Source organism: Bombina bombina, chromosome 7 (assembly GCF_027579735.1).
Source record: "Bombina bombina isolate aBomBom1 chromosome 7, aBomBom1.pri, whole genome shotgun sequence".
In the NCBI taxonomy this organism is placed as follows: domain Eukaryota; kingdom Metazoa; phylum Chordata; class Amphibia; order Anura; family Bombinatoridae; genus Bombina; species Bombina bombina.
The window spans coordinates 112,669,655-112,689,927 of NC_069505.1; the positions used below are offsets into that span (position 1 = coordinate 112,669,655).

The 20,273-nt window shown below is 41.0% G+C and overlaps 1 protein-coding gene across 1 annotated transcript in view; it reads right to left on the bottom strand.

Annotated features, from left to right (window-relative positions):
- The window catches only part of LOC128665954 (palmitoyltransferase ZDHHC13), a gene marked incomplete at its 5' end in the record, with an annotated part of 80,455 nt that overhangs the window by 14,714 nt on the left and 45,468 nt on the right, over positions 1-20,273 (bottom strand). The window contains 3 exon segments of the mRNA XM_053720243.1: positions 111-208; positions 1,095-1,246; positions 13,576-13,659. Of these exon segments, the coding sequence (XP_053576218.1) occupies positions 111-208; positions 1,095-1,246; positions 13,576-13,659 (334 nt within the window).

Here is a 20,273-nt window from a genome sequence, read left to right on the forward strand (position 1 = left end):
GATTATATACACACATATATAATCTCTTTGGGTAGCTAGGAGCCATTTGTAAAAACGTTATTTTCAAAAACTAGAGAGGGTAAAGTCTAACGGCAAAGCTCAAGACTTACTTAAAAGGTGTTTTTCGGAGTGACACTTTATTCTTGCTTTGTCTGTTCTGTATTTGGATGGATACTCGTTCTTGAGTTGTAAGACCCAGGAAAACAATCTAAAAAAAAAAAAAAAGCAAGTTTATTGTAACAACTAGCATTAAAACTGTGCAGGATCAATTATTTCATTGTAAGAAAATATACAGATTTATAATTATACAAATAGATCTAGTCTAGGCTAATTAAAGGGATAGTAAAGTTAAAATTTTAAATAACTTTCCAATTTACTTTTATCATCAAATTTGCTTTGTTCTCTTGGTATTCTTAGTTGAAAGCTAAACCTAGGTAGGCTCATATGCTAATTTCTAATACCTTGAAGGCTGCCTCTTATCTGAATGCATTTGATAGTTTTTCACAGCTAGATAGTTTTTCACAGCTAGTTCATGTGTTTCATATAGATAGCATTGTGCTCATGCACGTGGAGTTATTTAAGAGTCAGCACTAATTGCCTGAAATGCAAGTCTGTCAAAAGATCTGAGATAAGGAGGCAGTCGGCAAGAAGCTTAAATACAAGGTAATTACAGAGGTAAAAAGAATATTTCTATAACAGTGTTGGTTATGCAAAACTGGGGAATGGTAAATAAAGAGATTAACTATCTTTTTAACAATGAATTTTTTGGTGTTTAGTATCCCTTTAATATTTATGTTTCTGAGCTGTTCACTTTAGGATAACATGTCATGCAGAGATTATTGGAACTTTAAAAGTATTCAGCTAGATCCCAATAGCGCCATTGGGTTTAAACCCTTTGCAGAAGATAAACTTACAGACAAGCAACAGTGCGTTAGAAAATGTTCTAACACATTAAACTATTTTCTTATTGCAGTAGTCTGTCCCTTTAAAGAGATTGCACAGTTTGACAGAAGGTATCACTTTAAAAGAATGAAGTCTGCACTGGGTACAGATCAGTGGGAAAAGAAAATATCACAGCTGTAGATTTAAATTACCTGAAACATCTGCATTAGGAACATAAGCGTAGCCCAGATTGTAAGGCAGCATGTAATGACAAACATATATACAATCCAAGGGGAACAATTAAGAACCTCCATCAAGAAATCTAAGATTCCACCTTTGTGTGTGACGCAATGATCTCTCCAGTCTAAAAGACACAAAATATTTTTTCAAACCAAACTTCAAAAATGAAAATCCTTTAAGAAATGACACTAAAAACACTTTATGCACCTCCCTCTAATTATGTATGCTGCCATGTTTGAACCTAGGTTGCACTGCAGGTAGCTGAAGGAGAGATGCACACATGCAAACACATTATTATTGTTATTATTCTTTATTTATAAAGCGTCAACAGATTCTGCAGCGCTGCCCATGGGTACAAGGATAACAGTACAACGAAGAAACAAAAGTTTACAGACAAATACAGGGGGAATTGAGGGCCCTATTCCCGTGGGAATTTACAATCTAGATGATGGGTAACAGGATGTGGGGACTGCAAAGGTGAGAATGATATTAGTGAGGAGATAGATGAGGGAAACTGTTAGGTAAGTGAAGTTAGTTTGTTAATGAGTAGGGTGATAAGCTTCCCTGAACAGAAAGGTTTTTATCGAACATTTAAAGCAGGAGAGGTTAGGGGCAAGTCTGACAGCTCGAGGAAGTGTGTTCCAGAGGGTTGGCGCCGCACAAGAGAAGTCCTGTAGTCTAGCATGAGAGGAGGTGATGGTAGAGGATGCAAGGAGCAGGTCATTGTTGGATCTTAGGGGGCGGGCTGGAGTATATTTGTTGATAAGTGAGGACAGGTAGGGTGGGGCATCATTGGTGAGGGCTTTGTAGGTCAGGGTGAGAATTTGAATTTAACTCTGCTGTGAATGGGAAGCCTGTGAAGGGACTCACAGAGAGGTGCAGCAGTAACAGAGCGTTGAGAGAGGTGGATTAGCCTGGCAGATGCATTTAGGATGGATTGAAGGGGAGAGAGGCGGGAGAGAGAGACCAGTTAGTAAGTTATTACAGTAGTCAAGTCAGGAAATTACCAGGGAGTAGATTAGCCGTTGCCGTTTAGTAGTTTCAGCACTCAGAAATGGACACATTTTTAAGATATTCCGTAGGTGGTTGCGGCAGGATGAAGAAAGCAATTGGATGTGGGGAGTGAAGGACAGATTTGAGTCAAGCGTGACTCTGAGGCAGCAGACTTGGGGTGATGGGGAGATAACATAATTTATGTAAGAACTTACCTGATAAATTAATTTCTTTCATATTAGTCCATGAGCTAGTGACGTATGGGATATACATTCCTACCAGGAGGGGCAAAGTTTCCCAAACCTCAAAATGCCTATAAATACACCCCTCACCACACCCACAATTCAGTTTAACGAATAGCCAAGAAGTGGGGTGATAAGAAAGGAGCGAAAGCATCAAAATAAGGAATTGGAATAATTGTGCTTTATACAAAAAAAATCATAACCACCACAAAAGGGGTGGGCCTCATGGACTCTTGCTAATATGAAAGAAATGAATTTATCAGGTAAGTTCTTACATAAATTATGTTTTCTTTCATGTAATTAGCAAGAGTCCATGAGCTAGTGACGTATGGGATAGTAAATACCCAAGATGTGGAACTTCCACGCAAGAGTCACTAGAGAGGGAGGGATAAAATAAAAACAGCCAATTCCGCTGAAAAATAATCCACAACCCAAAACAAAAGTTTTAATCTTAATAATGAAAAAAACTGAAATTATAAGCAGAAGAATCAAACTGAAACAGCTGCCTGAAGTACTTTTCTACCAAAAACTGCTTCAGAAGAAGAGAAAACATCAAAATGGTAGAATTTAGTAAAAGTATGCAAAGAAGACCAAGTTGCTGCTTTGCAAATCTGATCAACAGAAGCTTCATTCTTAAAAGCCCAGGAAGTAGAAACTGACCTAGTAGAATGAGCCGTAATCCTTTGAGGCGGAGATTAACCCGACTCTACATAAGCATGATGAATCAAAGACTTTAACCAAGACGCCAAAGAAATGGCAGAGGCCTTCTGACCTTTCCTGGAACCAGAAAAGATAACAAAAAGACTAGAAGCCTTTCTAAAATCCTTAGTAGCTTCAACATAATATTTTAAAGCTCTTACTACATCCAAAGAATGTAAAGATCTCTCCTTTGAATTCGTAGGATTAGGGCACAATGAAGGGACAACAATTTCTCTACTAATGTTGTTAGAATTCACAACCTTAGGCAAAAATGTAAATGAAGTCCGCAACACCGCCTTATCCTGATGAAAAATCAGAAAAGGAGACTCACAAGAAAGAGCAGATAATTCAGAAACTCTTCTAGCAGAAGAGATGGCCAAAAGGAACAGAACTTTCCAAGAAAGTAATTTAATATCCAGAGAATGCATAGGTTCAAATGGAGGAGCTTGTAAAGCCCTCAGAACCAAATTAAGACTCCAAGGAGGAGAGATTGACTTAATAACAGGTTTGATACGAACCAAAGCCTGTACAAAACAATGAATATCAGGAAGATTAGCAATCTTTCTGTGAAAAAGAACAGAAAGAGCAGAGATTTGTCCTTTCAAGGAACTTGCAGACAAACCTTTATCCAAACCATCCTGAAGAAACTGTAAAATTCTAGGAATTCTAAAAAAATGCCAGGAAAATTTATGAGAAGAACACCAAGAAATGTAAGTCTTCCAGACTCGATAATAAATTTTCCTAGACACAGATTTACGAGCCTGTAACATAGTATTAATCACTGAGTCAGAGAATCCTCTATGACTAAGAATCAAGCGTTCAATTTCCATACCTTCAAATTTAATGATTTGAGATCCTGATGGAAAAAAGGGCCTTGAGATAGAAGGTCTGGTCTTAACGGAAGAGTCCAAGGTTGGCAACTGGCCATCCGAATGAGATCGGCATACCAAAACCTGTGAGGCCATGCTGGAGCCACCAGCAGTACAAACGAACGTTCCATTAGAATTTTGGAAATCACTTTTGGAAGAAGAACTAGAGGCGGAAAGATATAGGCAGGATGATAATTCCAAGGAAGCGACAACGCGTCCACTGCCTCCGCCTGAGGATCCCTGGATCTGAACAGATACCTGGGAAGTTTCTTGTTTAGATGAGAGGCCATCAGATCTATTTCTGGAAGTCCCCAGAATTGAACAATCTGAAGAAATACCTCTGGGTGAAGAGACCATTCGCCCGGATGTAACGTCTGACGACTGAGATAATCCGCTTCCCAATTGTCTACACCTGCAGAGATTAGACAGGAGCTGGATTCCGCCCATAGAAGTATCCGAGATACTTCTTTTATAGCCTGAGGACTGTGAGTCCCACCTTGATGATTGACATATGCCACGGTTGTGACATTGTCTGTCTGAAAACAAATAAACGATTCTCTCTTGAGAAGAGGCCAGAACTGAAGAGCTCTGAAAATCGCACTGAGTTCCAAAATGTTGATTGGTAATCTCGCCTCTTGAGATTCCCAAACCCCCTGCGCTGTCAGAGACCCCCATACAGCACCCCAACCTGACAGACTCGCATCTGTTGAGATCACAGTCCAGGTTGGACGAACAAAAGAAGCCCCTTGGACTAAACGATGGTGATCTATCCACCATGCCAGAAAGTGTCGTACATTGGGATTTAAGGATATTAATTGTGATATCTTTGTATAATCCCTGCACCACTGGTTCAGCATGCAAAGCTGAAGAGGTCGCATGTGAAAACGAGCAAAGGGGATCGCGTCCGATGCAGCAGTCATAAGACCTAGAATTTCCATGCATAAAGCTACCGAAGGGAATGATTGAGACTGAAGGTTTCGACAGGCTGAAACCAACTTCAGACGTCTCTTTTCTGTTAGAGACAAGGTCATGGACACTGAATCTATTTGAAAACCCAAAAAGGTTACCTTTGTCTGAGGAATCAATGAACTCTTTGGTAAATTGATCCTCCAACCATGTCTTTGAAGAAACGACACAAGTTGATTCATATGAGATTCTGCAGAATGTGAAGACTGAGCAAGTACCAAGATATCGTCCAAATAAGGAAATACCGCAATACCCTGTTCTCTGATTACAGAGAGAAGGGCACCGAGAACTTTTGAAAAGATCCTTGAAGCAGTTGCTAGGCCAAACGGAAGGGCCACAAACTGGTAATGCTTGTCTAGAAAAGAGAATCTCAGAAACTGAAAGTGATCTGGATGAATTGGAATATGAAGGTATGCATCCTGTAAATCTATTGTGGACATATAATGCCCTTGCTGAACAAAAGGCAGAATAGTCCTTATAGTTACCATTTTGAATGTCGGTATCCTTACATAGCGATTCAATATTTTTAGATCCAGAACTGGTCTGAAGGAATTCTCCTTCTTTGGTACAATGAATAGATTTGAGTAAAACCCCAGACCCTGTTCCAGAACTGGAACTGGCACAATTACCCCAGCCAACTCTAGATCTGAAACACATTTCAGAAACGCTTGAGCCTTCACTGGGTTTATTGGAATGCGAGAGAGAAAAAATCTTCTTGCAGGTGGCCTTACCTTGAAATCTATTCTGTACCCTTGTGAAACAATGTTCTGAATCTAAAGACTGTGAATCGAATTGATCCAAATATCTTTGAAAAATCGTAACCTGCCCCCTACCAGCTGTGCTGGAATGAGGGCCGCACCTTCATGTGGACTTGGGAGCTGACTTTGACTTTCTAAAAGGCTTGGATTTATTCCAGACAGGAGAAGGCTTCCAAACGGAAACCGTTCCCTTAGGGGAAGGGTCAGACTTTTGTTCCTTATTTTGACTAAAGGAACGAAAACGATTAGCAGCCCTGTATTTACCTTTAGATTTTTTGTCCTGAGGCAAAAAGGATCCTTTCCCCCCAGTAACAGTTGAAATAATAGAATCCAACTGAGAACCAAACAATTTATTACCTTGGAAAGAAAGAGAAAGCAAAGTTGACTTAGAAGTCATATCTGCATTCCAAGTTTTAAGCCATAAAGCTCTTCTAGCTAAAATAGCTAAAGACATATACCTGACATCAATTCTAATGATATCAAAGATGGCATCACAAATAAAGTTATTAGCATGTTGAAGTAGTTTAACAATGCTATGAGTATTATGGTCTGACACTTGTTGCGCTAAAGCCTCCAACCAGAAAGTGGAGGCAGCAGCAACATCAGCCAAAGAAATAGCAGGTCTAAGAAGATTACCTGAACATAAATAAGCTCTCCTTAGAAAGGACTCAAGTTTCCTATCTAAAGGATCCTTAAATGAAGTACTATCTGCCGTAGGAATAGTAATATGTTTAGCAAGAGTAGAGATAGCCCCATCAACCTTAGGGATTTTGTCCCAAAACTCTAATCTATCAGATGGCACAGGGTACAGTTTCTTAAACCTTTGAGAAGGAGTAAATGAAGTACCCAGATTATTCCATTCCCTAGAAATTACTTCAGAAATAGCATCAGGGACAGGAAAAACTTCTGGAATAACTATATGAGGTTTGAAAACCGAATTTAAACGCTTAGTAGATTTAGTATCAAGAGGACTAGACTCCTCCATCTCTAATGCGATTAACACTTCTTTAAGTAAAGAACGAATAAATTCCATTTTAAATAAATATGAAGATTTATCAGTGTCAATATCTGAGATAGAATCTTCTGAACCAGATAGATCCTCATCAGAAACAGACAAGTCAGAATGATGACGGTCACTTAAAAATTCATCTGAAATATGAGAAGTTTTAAAAGACCTTTTACGTTTACTGGAAGGAGGAATAACAGACAGAGCCTTCCTAATAGATTTAGAAACAAATTCTTTTACATTAACAGGAACATCCTGAGCATTAGATGTTGAAGGAATTTACTAATGGAAATACTATCTGCATTAGCAAGCTTATCATGACATTCATCACAAACTACAGCCGGAGGAACAGTTACCACAAGTTTACAACAAATGCACTTAACTTTGGTAGAACCAGCATCAGGCAGCGTCTTTCCAGAAGTAGATTCTGATCCAGGGTCCAGTTGAGACATCTTGCAATATGTAATAGAAAAAACAACATATAAAGCAAAATTATCAAATTCATTAAATGACAGTTTCAGGAATGGGAAAAAATGCCAATGAACAAGCCTCTAGCAAGCAGAAACAATGAAAAAATGACACTGAAATAATGTGAAAAAAAGGTGGAGACAAGAATGACGCCCACATTTTTTGGCGCCAAAAATGACGCCCACATTATTGGCGCTAAGTACAACGCCTATATTTTTTGGCGCCAAGTAAGACGCCACATCCGGTGACGCCGACATTTTTGGCGCAAAAAAACATCTGAACACAAAAAAACGTCAAAAAAATGACGCAACCACGAACAACTTCCGGCGTCAACTAGGGCGCCGGAAATGACAAAATTTTTCCGCCAAAAAAGTCCGCCCAAAAATGACGCAATAAATTGAAGCATTTTCAGCCCCCGCGAGCCTAAGAGCCCACAGGGAAAAAAAGTCAATTGAAAAAAATTTTTAAGGTAAGAAAAAAAATAATCCTTCATATGCATTATCCCAATAATGAAACTGACCGTCTGAAATAAGGAATACTGATTACCCTGAATCATGGCAAATATAAGTTTAAACACATATATTTAGAACTTTAAAAATAAAGTGCCCAACCATAGCTTAGAGTGTCAAATAAAATAAGACTTACTTACCCCAAGACACTCATCTACATATAGTAGAAAGCCAAACCAGTACTGAAACAAGAATCAGTAGAGGTAATGGTATATTAGAGTATATCGTCGATCTGAAAAGGGAGGTAGGAGAAGAAATCTCTTTACGACCGATAACAGAGAACCTATGAAATAGATCCCGTAGAAGGAGACCATGGTATTCAAATAGGCAATACTCTCTTCACATCCCTCTGACATTCACTGCAGTCTGAGAGGAAAACCGGGCTCCAGCCTGCTGCGAAGCGCATATCAATGAAGAATCTAGCACAAACTTACTTCACCACCTCCACGGGAGGTAAAGTTTGTAAAACTGAATTGTGGGTGTGGTGAGGGGTGTATTTATAGGCATATTGAGGTTTGGGAAACTTTGCCCCTCCTGGTAGGAATGTATATCCCATACGTCACTAGCTCATGGACTCTTGCTAATTACATGAAAGAAAGTGGTGCCGCCAACAGTGATGGAAAAATTAGAAACTGGAGTAGAGTTAGGGGGGTGGGGGTGGATTAGAAGTAGTTCGGTTTTGGACATGTTTATTTTTAGGTGATGAGTGGCCATACAGGAGGAAATGCCAGATAAGCAGTCACTAATGTGAGAATTGACAGAAGGAGAGAGTGCAGGGGTGGAAAGGTAGATCTGGGTATCATCAGCATAGAGGTAATAGTTGAAGCCATAGCTGTTGATAAGTTTACCCAGTGAAGAAGTGTAAATAGAGAAGAGTAGAGAACCCAGGACAGAGCCTTGAGGTACTCCAACAGACAGGGGCAATAGAAAGGAGGAGTCACCAGCAAAAGAGACAGAGAAGTATCTGTTAGAGAGATAAGAGTGAATCCAGGAGAGGGCAGTGTCACAGAGCCCAAGAGAGCTGAGAGTCCGTAGAAGAAGGGAATGGTCAACAGTGTCAAAGGCAGCAGAGAGGTTAAGTAAGAGGAGTATAGAGTAGTAGCATTTGTTTTTAGCAGAAAGGAGATCATAAGTAACCTTGGTGAGGGCAGTCTCAGTTGAGTGTTGGGGACGGAAGACAGATTGCAGGGGGTCAAGCAATGAGTTGGAGGACAGGAATTGGGTTAGGCGATCAAAAACTAGTTTCTCAAGGATTTTGGAAGCTACCGGGAGCAGTGATATGGGGCGGTAGTTTGCAGGAGTGTTGGGGTCAAGGGAGGTTTTTTTTTTTTTTTTTAATTATTTTTTATTAAGGATATTATAAACATATACAACGTATGAAGGAATGCCAATATTTGAGTATTACAAACTTTGGAATATCATTCACAATAAGAAACAGTGAATAGTCGAGTAGATATAAATTCAGAATGTAATGGGCAAAAACAACAATATCCTAATTTTTATACAGATATTTACCTCCTCTGAAAATAGTAGGCCACTCTTGGACCATTATATAATATAAAGACTTGTCGGAGGTAGATAAATTGGGTCTATAGCCACTTTAGGGCTTGGTATAGTCTATAACACTAGGTAGATATATCAACAATAGTCATTAAATAATTGTTAACCAGCATGAATAACATATCGCTCACCTGAAAACAAGTGTAGAACATTCATCAACATCTCCTCATTATCTAAAAAGGGGCAATCAAACATGCATCTGCGTACATTTAATATCACAGTATTAGTAAAATCACTAAAGGGAAAGAATGATGATGAATGAATTGGGTGGTTGTCATGCAAAAAGAGAATAAATGTTTCTATAAGACTCATTTTCCTTTGCCTATGAATTAGGCTCAGTGGTGTCATGGGGGGGGGGGGAGAGGAACGGGAATAAAATCAAAGGGGGTGAGGCTGAGATCAAAAACAGAAAACTATAAGTTTAAAACCGGATTGGTATGGAAACCTACCACCATTGGATCACTATGGTAAGAAGACTCATGTAGTGTTTCTGCAGCATCTCCCCTCAGGAATGTTGTCACCACTGGACACAGATGGATAAGGGGAAATGGATATGACCCGCTTACAAATGTAGAGCGGGAAAGGGTGAGGGGAGATACAGACGGCATAGAAATATTATAGGAGCTGATGGCCCTATAAACCAAAAACCAGGGGATATTATGTTAAATAAAACCTATATATTGGAGTAAGTATAGCAAACTACAAGAACACTATTCTTCCTATATGTTAAAGGCTAGGGGCCAGAGTATGCCCAAAACTGAATACAGTTTTAATAAACACGTGTAGAAAACAAATCAGACTAACTATCTTAGCGCTATCTATAGTTTACATATGCAGAGTGTCTTAGACATAGACTAGTGTAAGTAAAACCTCATTGTATAATGCAAATTAGGTTTATGGACCGTGTATGGGGATTACTATAGAGATGTGTATGGAAGAGTCTTCAAATACCTAATGCAATAGTCTCTTTAGGTCAAGAAGCCTGTGGAGTAGACAGTAATTTCTGGACATGTTAGGTGTGGAATAGAACCCTATCAATAAGTAAAAATCCCATGCATGATAATTATAAAGAATACAAACAAAAGGGCATAACATAGTATCAATAATAGAGTTAGATGGAACAATACAACAGTATATAAGTGAATATCAAGTCTGTGGTTGTCATATAGCCCTATGGCTAAAGTAATATGCACAAAATGCAATCTAAATTAACCATGTCAAGCTGGACACCCCTAAAATTCACATCACTGAGGGAAGGCATATCGGTATTTAGCCGTTCAACAGCTTGGTGCATTAGGTTGAGTAATTTAAGAGTCTGCTCATATCAGAACATTTAGCCGGCAAGTTGAGTAGTATGCGCATAGTTCATAACTTGACAGTTTTCATTTGTATGTCCAGGATAAATGACAATGATGGCTCCTTTAATATAGGTCATATAGAAAATGAATGACTTCCTCAGCTCCTCCACAGACCTGCATGGTCTCCCCTGGGCGAAACAGACTATTCTACCCTTAGGACCCCCCAGGGTCAAAAAGTCAGCATAAGCAAAGTGCGTCAACATAAGCTAAGGGTTGACAAAGCATTCCCCAAGCAGCGTCCCAGTCTGACACTTGATCTCTGTTACTCATTCTTTTAACCAGGAGATCGCTATGCGCAGCCGAGAGCCTCAGCTCCGCAGTCCAGGTCTCTGCAGGAGCGCTGTTCTTGTGGTATGTGGGCTTTATCTCGAGAGGTGTCAGTTTCCCCTCTGTCGCTCTCCTCTCGCAGATATAATTAATGTGCAGTGATAGGCAAGTTGTTTCAAGGCTTGGGAGCACGACATTTTCTTCAGCACTGGCTGCTATTTCTATTTCTGTTGGGATCCACTGTTGCCCTGGTACTTGGAGATGCCTCACGTTAGTGACCGGGGCGGCAGCTGGATATTTAACTGTAGCTCCATCGATCTCCGTTGCTGGACGCCTTCCAGCTTGTTCACAAACAAATAAGTTCTCCTTAGTTGACTCTCTCATGGTCTTAGACTGCTCCGCACTCTCCAAACACCACAGCCGCTCCCCACACCCGGTCTCCCTCACCAGGAGGTGTATCTCGGAGGGCATCTCAGAAATAAATGGCGGCGGCGTAGAGTAAACAACAGGGTCAGCTTTCCGCAGTACAGCTGTCACATCCGAGGGGGTGCCTATGTTGCTGATTGCATGATGTGTTAACATCGAGGTTAACATGAGCTTAAGGTCGTTGCTGAAACTGTGGAGGTGCTCATCCACATTTACACGCAGCTCCTCCAAAATCGAGTCGATCTTTGACACCATGTTAGTGTTTACCATGAATAAAAAGTTTGTAGCTTAGTATCCCAAATAGCTTTTGTCGCGTAAGGGAGTTTGTGGGTCAGCACATTTGGCTGATTAAACTGACTAGTCAGAATATTGGAGGGGTAGAGAGAGGCACAGGCCGCTACAAGGCCTCTGCTGCGCACCTTCTCTATTCTGGTCTGCTGATGTCTGTTAGTGTTGAGAAGTCGCATTAATCCGTTCTGTAGGTATTGCCAGACACAGATCCCCTGAGAGGAATAGGATTTAGACGGTTTGAGAGAGATACTCAGCAGAATATTCAGCCTCTATAAGCAGACAAATCTTAAACAGCAGCCATCTTGGTTGTTGGTCAGACACGCCCCCCTCAAGGGAGGTTTTATTGAGGATGGGGTGACCTTTGCATGTTTGAAGAAGGCAGGGAATGAGTCGGTATAAAGGAATAGGTTGAATATGTGAGTAAGAGCCGGAGTGAGGGTGGGAGACAGAGAAGGTATTAGATGTGAAGGAATAGGGTCAAGTGGGCAGGTAGTGAGGTGTGAGGAAGACAATAGGGAAGCCACTTCACTCTCAGTGGTTGGGAGGAGGGTGCAGAGAGTGGCAGAGGGGGTGACTGGGAGAAAAGTTGGGAGATTGCAGGCTTGTGTTGGGATGTTTCTTTGGATGGTAAGTGTTTTATTGAAAAAGTAGTCAGCCAGGTCTTGAGCACTGAATGCAGATGAGGGGGGTGGTGCAGGTGGGTAGAAGAGAGAGTTGAAAATGGAGAAGAGTCTTTTAGGGTTTTAAGTAGTGAGTGGATATAAGAGAGGAGAAGCAGGTTTGCTTAGCTAAGTGAAGGGCAGAGGTGTAAGAGTAAAGAATGAACTTATAGTGCATGAAATCAGGTTCAAAGTGGGATTTCCTCCAGGCACGTTCAGCAGTGCGGGAGCATTTTTGTAGGTGGCGTGTTTGCTGGGAGTGCCAGGGCTGGAGCTGACAATGTGGGGCTTTGCGAAGTTGGGGCGGAGCGAGAGGGTCAAGTGCAGAGGAGAGAGTATTGTTATAGTAAGGTCAGGGCAGGATATCGTGGAAGTGTGGGGGAGGCGTATTTGAATAAGGTTGGAGAGTTGGGGAGGGTCCACAGTGTGCAGATTTCTACAGGTGCGGGGGCGAGGGGGGGAAGTAGGTTTAGCCTGTATATTAGGATTAAAGGTGAGCAGATGGTGGTCTGAGATGGAAAATGGGCGACAGGCAACATCAGAGAGAGCAGAGATAGGAGAATACCAGATCAATAGAGTGTCCATCACGGTGGGTAGGGAATAGGGTGGATTGTCAGAGGCCGAAGGAGTTAGTGAGTGAGAGAAGTTTAGAGGCAGCAGGGGCAGATGGGTTGTCAATGGGGATGTTGAAGTCCCCCAGAATTAGAGTAGGTGTATTTGTAGAGAGAAAGTAAGGAAGCCAGGCAGCAAAGTTGTCAAGGAATTGGGAGGTTGGTCCAGGGGGCGATAGATAACTGCCACTCAGAGAGAGGGGCAGAACAAGTGAATGCAGTGGACTTCAAAAGGAAGAAAAGGAAAGAGATGCCAACATCGCCACCATGGTCTAGGTGTGTGGCTAAAGTGAAGACCACCATGAGTGAGAGCAGCAATGGAAGCAGTGTCAGAGGAAGATAGCCAGGTTTCAGTAATTGCTAAAAGGTTGAAAGTGTTGGAAACAAACAGTTTGTGAACAGTTGTAAGTTTGTTACAGACAGAGTGAGCATTCCAGGAGGCACAAGAAAAGAGAGGGGATAAGCGCTGTGTGTTAATGGAGATGAGATTGTTGGTATTGCATGACCTAGAATTTTTGCAGTGGGAGACAGAGCGAGAGTGTAAAAGTTTGGTGATTGCTGCAGGGCCAGGGTTAGGAGAGACGTCACCAGCAGAACACAGTAGTAGCAGTGAGAGTGACAGAAGGAGAGTGTGAGATTTGTAGGAGCGCGTATGACTAGACAGCTCTTAAATGCAGGGAAAGCTAGATTTCAATAAGTCTACACCATGACAATAATATGTTTATAAAATGTATTTAATATGTAATGTCCCTTTTTTGGTTTGATACTTACATATGGAAGTTGCATATATTATCCAGTAACCGACTAATACTAAAGAAAACAGGAATAGCACAAAGAAATGTTGATTACCGGCACCTACAGTGAGAAGAGAAAGAGAACATGATTACATTGTAGCAATTATATTAAAAGGACACTAAACCCACATTTTTTCTTTCATGATTCAGATAGAGCAGCAATTTTAAGCAACTTTCTAATTTACTCCTATTATCAATTTGTCTTCGTTCTCTTGCTATCTTTATTTGAAAAGCAGGAATTTAAAGCTTAGGTGCCAGCCCACTTTAGGTTCAGCACCCTGGATAGCGATTGCTTATTGGTGGCTCCATTTAGCAAATTAATACGCAAGCATAACCCAGGTTCTCAACCAAAAATGGGCCGGCTCTTAAACTTTACATTCCTGCTTTTAGGAGTAAATTAGAAAGATACCCAGCCAAAAGCAAAAAAAATGTGGATTCGAACAGGGGCCAATATATGGGCATATGTGTATTCCCAAGCCTTAGAGACAATAAACTGAAAAAAATGTATTTCCCATAAACAAATGCATGATAAAAAGACAATGCAATAGCATTTAGTCTGAAAAAAATCTACTACTCATTTAAAGTTCAGACAAACTTGAAAGTTATGTCTATTTCCACTCCCCCTGCATCATGTGACAGCCATCAGCCAATCACAAATGCATATACGTATATTCTGTGACTTCTTGCACATGCGCAGTAGGAGCTGGTGACTCAGTGTAAATACAAAAAGACTGTGCACATTTTGTTAATGGAAGTAAATTGGAAAGTTGTTTAAAATTCCCTGCTCTATCCGAATCATGACAGTTTAATTTTGACTTGAGTGTCCCTTTTAAGGGACACTAAACCCTGAAAAAAAAAAGCTCCTAGGAATCATAATGTATAAAAGCAAAGATTAATATGAGAATAATTTGAAAATGTATTTTTAAAATTATAGTAGGTGTATAAATAAAGGACCACTTAATAAAGTTTCCCTTCCCTTTGCATCATGTGACAGCGATCAGCCAATCACACAATGCACATACATATATACTGTGACTTCTTGCACATGCTCAGTAGAATCTGGTGCCTCAGAAATTGTGTATATAAAAAGATTGTGCACATTTTGATAACGGACGTGAATAGGAAAGTTGTTTAAAAGTGTTGCTCTATCTGAATCACGAAAGCTTAATTTTACTTTAGCGTCCCTTTAAGATATATGTGTAGCATTTGTTTTATTTTAGTAACGGGAGCCGCTTTGTTGTAACCAAGTTATCCCAGGTTCAACCAAGCCAGTACTTCTTATCTGATCTCTCCTGCTAGGGACAACTAGGGGCGTTGGTAATTGAGGCAAAAAGTAATCTCATACAGTTAAGTGTCCCTTTAATTATGCACAGTGAGAGAACTCTACAGTGCAGTTTCATTATTTATTTTGCCTGCTTGTTATGTAATTTAAATCTGAAAAATGAAGATATCTCACTGCTCCCAGTAAGGCTCGAGGGCATTCCATGAACTGAGGAATCCTGACCCTCCTACATGCTTTGATCAGAACAGAAGCTTTTTATATCTATCCCTAACTGGCCACAGCAACAAAGAGAATAAAAAACATACTGACAGTTTTAGGTGCTTTTTAAACATTTATATTCTGCATAGATCTTTTGCAATACGGTAATGTCTGATGAATGCATAAAAACAGTTTAATGTCCCTTTAAATACTGCAGATGTGACTCACACAATTGTTTTGAAAGCCATTTACTAATCCAGAGGAAAAGTGGTTAAAAGCACACTGAGGCGAATGCCCCTATTGGTTGCAGCCTTGCTCATTTTGAGCCTGCAACTGATATTTATAAAGCAGTGGTTTAAACATCCTAAACCATCTCCTCCAGCTTGAGAGATGGGGGATAAAAAGCACTGATCCTACAGGGGTGATTGACGATCCCTAATTTAGCCAATTGCACAAGAGTAGGGGGCGGTATTGCACGAGCAGACACTCATGCAATGCTAAATACAGGAAACTTGTGATCTCAGAGGTTTATTACATGTGAACCCTGTCCGATCAGTGGGTGGGGTGCCTGAGGTGAAATAGGCAATTTTCACAATTCTTGAGAATGGGATACAGATGAAAAGTGCCTAAAGGCTACACGTGGAGCTGTTTTTTTTTAATCTGTACACTCTATTTAATCATGAAAGTTTAAATTTGGCATGCACGCCCCTTTGAGTCAGGACTAAAGTCCCACAAATAAGACAGGTACTCACAAAAGGAGCACACCAATAGTGCAAGTCACGCAGTCTGGGGAAAATTAGGAGGTTCCCAGCTAGCTCTCTGGATACCTTGTGCAACATATAACACAAACAGTACACAAACTCCTAAAGTATAACATTAATTCCCCCCCTCAAGATACACTGTAGGTTTTTTTTTAAATTTTAAACCTTTAAAAACACTGCAACACATTTCCCAATACTGCTATTATTGTTTTATCACGCACAATAAAAAACATATCATCACATGCTCAATTTAAATGCACACATTATTAGGCATCCTTGATTGTTTATACATTAAATCTGACTTTTTTCAATCAAAATACATGATTAGAGACTCTAAACCAGGGGTATCAAGCTCAATGCATCTGGGGTCCACTGGCCAAGCGTTCTTCTCCCATGGGGGCAGCTTGATCTGAGTAAGTGCTGCGGAACTGGAAGTGACATGTACCCAAGCAGTAGTGCATGGTGGGAGTTGTAGCCCACAATAGTCATACACAGTTTTCTATATCTTGTGAGTGACAAGTGAAGTGATCTGGAACTGTATAACAATGTAAAAAGTGACATATATACAAGCAGTGCATGGAGGGAGTCTACACTGGACTCTTGTCTTTATCTTGTGAGTGCCTATATAGAACATCAACTAGTTACACCTCTTAGAACCCTAAAAAATAAATGGACAGCCCAAACTAATGGTTTACTTATTTAAAAAAAGGGAGGGCCAGATTAAACTATTTGACAATCATTGTCAGACACAATGCACAAGATCACTCCTGTGATCTGACAACACATGACCATGTTGGTTAAGCTATAAACTCCAAGCCAATTTCCACTGTACCACTGCAACAACTGATGTTATCACAGCACCATCTAGTGGGGAAATTTGGAATACAACATAAAGTGCCTATCAATTTACAAAAATATTAATGACTTATTGTAGAACAATACATCTTCAATCATAATAAATCAATACATTAGCTAGGTGATAACTACCCTACAAAAGTGCTAAGTGCATACAAGTGTGCCAAACACATTAAAAGTTTTACCAGAAAAAATCCCTAAAATAACATATATCAGATTAAGTGATAGCAGCCAGGTCAGTATTCTCATTCAAACCCTCTGGATTAAGAGATTTGAATCTCCAAATGCAGAAGGTTTCCCTCTGCCTCAATCTGTTAACATGATTATACTGGGTAGATTTCTTAATATGTCTCTCTTACTCTTATTAGTGACTGACTGGAATGAATTATTAAGAAGAGTTGATCCTGGCATTTGCAATATATTTTTTCAATTCCAGCTTGAATAGGCGCCTCATATGTATTTGGATCTTCTACCACAAGTAAGACTGAAAACATAAATTATGCTTACCAGATAATTTAATTTCCTTATGTATAAGGAGAGTCCACGGCATCATTCCCAACTGTTGGGAAATACTGAACATGGCCACCAGGAGGAGGCAAAGACACCCCAGCCAAAGGCTTAAATACCTCTCCCACTTCCCCCATCCCCCAGTCATTCTGCTGAGGGAAAAAAGAACAGTAGGAGAAATATCAGGGTATAAATGGTGCCAGAAGAAAAATATAATTTAGAGGGCCGCCCATCGGAGATGACGGGTGGGGGCCGTGAACTCTCCTTATACAGAAGGAAATTAAATTATCTGGAATGCATCATTTGTTTTCCTTCTTAATATAAGGAGAGTCCACGGCATCATTCCTTACTGTTGGGAAACTTATACCCAAGCTCTAGAGGACACTGAATGATAACGTGAGGGACAAAAAGAGAGGCGGACACTAATCTGAGGGCACCACAGCCTGCAAAACCTCTCTTCCGAAAGCTGCTTCAGTCGAAGCAAAAACATCAAACTTGTAAAATTTAGAAAAAGTTTGTAAGGAGGACCAGGTAGCTGCATTACAAATCTGATCCATAGAGGCCTCGTTCTTGAAGGCCCAAGAGGAAGCCACTGCTCTAGTAGAATGAGCCGTAATTCTCTGAGGAGGTTTATGTCCCGCTGTCTCATAAGCAAAGTGGATAACACTCCTTAACTAAAAAGATAAGGAAGTCGAAGAGACCTTCAGACCCTTACGCTTCCCGGAATACACAACAATCAAGGAAGAAGTTTGTCTAAAATCCTTAGTAGCCTGATGTTGATTGATGTTATGGTCTGACACAACCGTAGAAAGAAAACCTAACTTAGTACGTAGGACAGCCTTAGCAGAATGGAACATCAGATAAGGAGGCTCACATTGAAAGGAAGCAATATCAGATACTCTGCGCGCAGAAGCAATAGCCAGTAGAAAAAGAACCTTCCAGGACAATTTAATTTCAATTTCATGCATAGGTTTAAACGGAGCCCGTTGCAAAACCTTAAGAACAAGATTTAGACTCCAAGGAGGAGCCTTAGATCTAAACACAGGTCTGATCCTAGTCAGAGCCTTAACAAAGGACTGTACATCTGGAAGCTCCGAGAGCCTTTTGTGCAGTAAAACAGACAGGGCCGAAATCTGTCCCCTCAGGGAACTGGCAGAAAGGCCTTTCTCCAGTCCATCCTGGAGTAACGATAGGATCCTGGCAACCTTAACTTGATGCCAGGAAAACCACGCTTTACACCAGAATAAGTAGGTTCTCCACACCTTATAATAGATGTGACGAGTAACCGGCTTACAAGCTTGAATGAGAGTATCAGTAACTCTCAGAAAAACCTCTCTTTGCTAGAATTAAGCGTTCAATCTCCAAGCAGTCAGCCTCAGAGAATCTAGATTTTGATTAACAAAAGGACCTTGTTCCAGCAGATCCCTGCAACGAGGAAACTTCCACAGAGGAGATAATGACATCCCTACCAGGTCCACGAACAACATCCTTCGCGGCCATGATGGAGCAATTGGTATCACTGATGCTTGCTCCTGCTTGATGCGACCCACTACACGAGGAAGCAGTGGTAACGGCGGGAAAAGGTAAATTAGACAACCTCCAAGGCACTGCTAATGCATCTATTAGCTCCGCATGAGGATCCCTGGACCTCGACCCATATCTAGGTAGTTTGGTATCGAGACGGGACGCCATGAGATCTATCTCTGGTGTCCCCCACCTGCTGCATATCTCCGTAAACACTTCGGGATGGAGAGACCATTCCGCCGGATGAAAAGATTGTCTGCAGAGAAAATCCGCTTCCCAGTTGACAGCGAACTGTGGGCCTCCACCCATTCCAGAATCAGAGAGACTTCCCTCATCGCTAGGGAGCTTCTCGTTTCACCCTGATGGTTGATGTAAGCGACCAAGGTTATATTGTCTGATTGGAATCTGATAAACTGGGACAAACCCAGAAGGGGCCAAGCCTTCAGAGCATTGAAGATTGCCCGAAGTTCTAGAATGTTGATCGGGAGGGAACACTCCTCCTGAGTCCACAGGCCCTGTGCCTTCTTGGCACCCCACACTGCTCCCCATCCTGATAGACTTGTGTCCGTCATCACAATCTCCCAGGATGGTCTTAAGAAGGATGTCCCTTGGGACAGATGATATGGACAGAGCCACCAAGAGAGCGATTCTCTCGACCGGTTGTCCAGAGAAATCTGTTAAGACAGATCCGAATGATCGCCATTCCACTGCCTCAGCATGCACAGTTGCAATAATCTGAGACAGAACCTGGCAAAGGGAATGATGTCCATGCTGGAGACCATGAGACCAATCACCTCCATACACTGAGCCACAGAGGGCCTTAAGTAGGTCCGGAGGGCAAGACATGCCAAAGCTAGCTTGCAATGTCTCTGGTCTGTTTGAAATATCCTCATGGATATGGAGTCTATTATAGTACCCAGGAATTCCCCCCCTGGTGCTTGGAATAAGAGAACTATTTTCTAGGTTTATCTTCCATCCATGAGATCGAAAAAGAGAGAGAAGAGATTCTGAATGGTCCTCTGCCAGACGAAAAGATGGAGCTTGTACCAGAAGATTGTCCAAGTAGAGAGCTACTGCTATACCCCGAGTTCTGGCAACGGCTAGAAGAGCCCCTAGAACCTTCGCAAAAATCCTTGGAGCAGTAGCTAGACTAAACGGAAGTGCAATTAACTGGAATAGCTGGTCCAGGAACGCAAACCTTAGAAACTGGAATTGATCCTTGTGGATTGAAACGTGAAGGTAAGCATCCTTCAGATCTATAGTGGCCATGAACTGTCCTTCCTGAACTAAGGGAAGGATGGACCTTATCTCCATCTTGAGCGAGGAGACATTCAGAAATTTGTTTAGAAGGACATTATACACTCATTTTTTTCTTTGAATAAATGTTTTGTAGATGATCTATTTATATAGCCCATAAAGTTTTTTTTTTTTTTTTTTTTTAAATGTATAGTTTTGCTTATTTTTAAATAACATTGCTCTGCGTTTCAGACTCCTAACCAAGCCCCAAAGTTTTATGAGAATACCGTCGGCTACCTTCTCCAGCTTGCT